The 2,500-nt window shown below is 43.6% G+C and overlaps 1 protein-coding gene across 5 annotated transcripts in view; it reads left to right on the forward strand.

The window, feature by feature from the left end:
* The window catches only part of LOC113809816 (prostaglandin E2 receptor EP4 subtype), a 109,125-nt gene that overhangs the window by 100,101 nt on the left and 6,524 nt on the right, over positions 1-2,500 (forward strand). For all 5 annotated transcript variants that reach the window (XM_070126245.1, XM_070126302.1, XM_070126176.1 and 2 more), the window contains 2 exons: positions 177-331; positions 667-798. In XM_070126245.1, the coding sequence (XP_069982346.1) occupies positions 177-331; positions 667-798 (287 nt within the window). The remainder of the gene's footprint in view (positions 1-176; positions 332-666; positions 799-2,500) is intronic.

Genomic DNA, 2,500 nt, shown 5'->3' on the forward strand with positions numbered 1-2,500 from the left:
AAACACTTCTCCTTTTTCTCCTTCAGGAACCTTTCCCGCACTCACACGCTCCCTCTTCTCTCCCTCTTTCAGGAAATCTACACTCTCACACTCCCCTCTCACGCCATAGAGAACCAACACCCATCCACTAACCTCTCCTTTACTAATACTCTCCCACTTCCTCCCTCCTCCTCCAGGAAACCTCCTGAAGATGCGGGTGAGTCGCCACCTTCCTTCGGACCACCACAGGAACAACTTCAGGTTCAGGGGCGGCTGGGACCACGAACTCCAGATGGTGCTTGTGCTTGTGGCCATCACCTGCGTGGCGATCGTGTCCTGGGGTGCGCTTGATGTGAGTGTTTTTACCTTTCCGAAGGGGTTGAGGGGGGGAGAGGGTTGTGAGGGGGCGTGGGGGTCTAGGGTGTGGATTCTGGGGTTGGGAAAAGAGGGGTTTAGTTGAGTGTGGAGAAGAAGGGAAGGTGTGGGGGATGGTGGGAAAAAAGGGTATCGTATAGGGATGAGAAATGAGATAAGATAATGTATCTCTGTTTAAAGGAGTAATATTTACTCAAGTATCCCTAACCTACACACATATTTTACAAATGAAAATCATACATCTCTCGAATACAATCCCACATACAAAACCTATTAACCCCCGCCCCCCCTCTTATTCCACACCCCATACAGTACATCCTAATAAGCAACCAGTTCTGGAAGCCGCACCTGAAGGCCGAGGACCACATGAAGGAGCTGAGCGCCGTGCGACTGGCCTCCGTCAACCAGATCGCTGACCCGTGGATCTACATCATCGTGCGAGTGGTGAGTGGGAGGGGGTGGTCTTTTTCCATGTGTGTGTATGTGTATGAAGAGAGAGACAGTGTGTGTGTGTGTGTGTGTGTGTGTGTATAAGTATATGAAGAGAGAGACAGTGTGTGTGTGTGTGTGTGTGTGTGTGTATGTATATGAAGAGAGAGACAGTGTGTGTGTGTGTGTATGTATATGAAGAGAGAGACAGTGTGTGTGTGTGTGTATGTATATGAAGAGAGAGACAGTGTGTGTGTGTGTGTGTGTGTGTGTGTGTGAAGAGAGAGACAGTGTGTGTGTGTGTGTGTGTGTGTGTGTATGAAGAGAGAGACAGTGTGTGTGTGTGTGTGAAGAGAGAGACAGTGTGTGTGTGTGTGTGTGTGTGTGTGTATGAAGAGAGAGACAGTGTGTGTGTGTGTGTGTGTATGTATATGTATATGAAGAGAGAGACAGTGTGTGTGTGTATGTATGTATATGTATATGAAGAGAGAGAGACAGTGTGTGTGTGTGTGTATGTATATGTATATGAAGAGAGAGACAGTGTGTGTGTGTGTGTGTATATGTATATGAAGAGAGAGACAGTGTGTGTGTGTGTGTGTGTATATGTATATGAAGAGAGAGACAGTGTGTGTGTGTGTGTGTGTATATGTATATGAAGAGAGAGACAGTGTGTGTGTGTGTGTGTGTGTGTGTGTGTGTGTATGCATATGAAGAGAGAGACAGTGTGTGTGTGTGTGTGTGTATATGTATATGAAGATAGAGACAGTGTGTGTGTGTGTGTGTGTGTGTGTGTGTGTATATGTATATGAAGAGAGAGACAGTGTGTGTGTGTGTGTGTGTGTGTGTATGCATATGAAGAGAGAGACAGTGTGTGTGTGTGTGTGTGTGTATGCATATGAAGAGAGAGACAGTGTGTGTGTGTGTGTGTATATGTATATGAAGAGACAGACAGTGTGTGTGTGTGTGTGTGTGTGTGTGTGTGTATGCATATGAAGAGAGAGACAGTGTGTGTGTGTGTGTGTGTGTATGTATATGAAGAGAGAGACAGTGTGTGTGTGTGTGTGTGTATATGTATATGAAGAGAGAGACAGTGTGTGTGTGTGTGTGTGTATATGTATATGAAGAGAGAGACAGTGTGTGTTTGCGTACGTCTTTGCCTCTCTCTCTCTCTCTCTCTCTCTCTCTCTCTCTCTCTCTCTCTCTCTCTCTCTCTCTCTCTCTCTCTCTCTCTCTCTCTCTCTCTCTCTCTCGTTTTTTGCTGGTGCTGGGTTTGTTATTGTGTTTTTTGTTGCTATTGTTTTTATTGTGGTTTTTGTTGTGTTTTTTTTTTTGCTATTGTTATTGCTGTTGTTGTGTTTGTTACTTTGTTATTTCTTTTGTTTTGTATTATTATTCTTTGTTATTCTTGTTTTTGTTGATGTGTTGCTTTTTCTTGTTTTTTGTTGTGTTATCCTTTTTGTTTTTTATCTTTATCATTACCGTTAGCGTTGTTACTGTCACTGTTTTAATGTTTTTATTTTCATTATTTTAAAATATCATTAAATGTTTTCACCTTTGCTTCATCTTCCTCTCTTTCTGCATTTCTCTTTATCTCTCTCTCTTTCTCACTCTCACTCTCACTCTCTCTCTCTCTCTCTCTCTCTTTCTCACTCTCACTCTCACTCTCTCTCTCTCTCTCTCTCATTCACTCACTTACTCACTCACTCACTCACTCACA

Source organism: Penaeus vannamei, chromosome 1, assembly GCF_042767895.1.
Source record: "Penaeus vannamei isolate JL-2024 chromosome 1, ASM4276789v1, whole genome shotgun sequence".
Taxonomy (NCBI): Eukaryota; Metazoa; Arthropoda; class Malacostraca; order Decapoda; family Penaeidae; genus Penaeus; species Penaeus vannamei.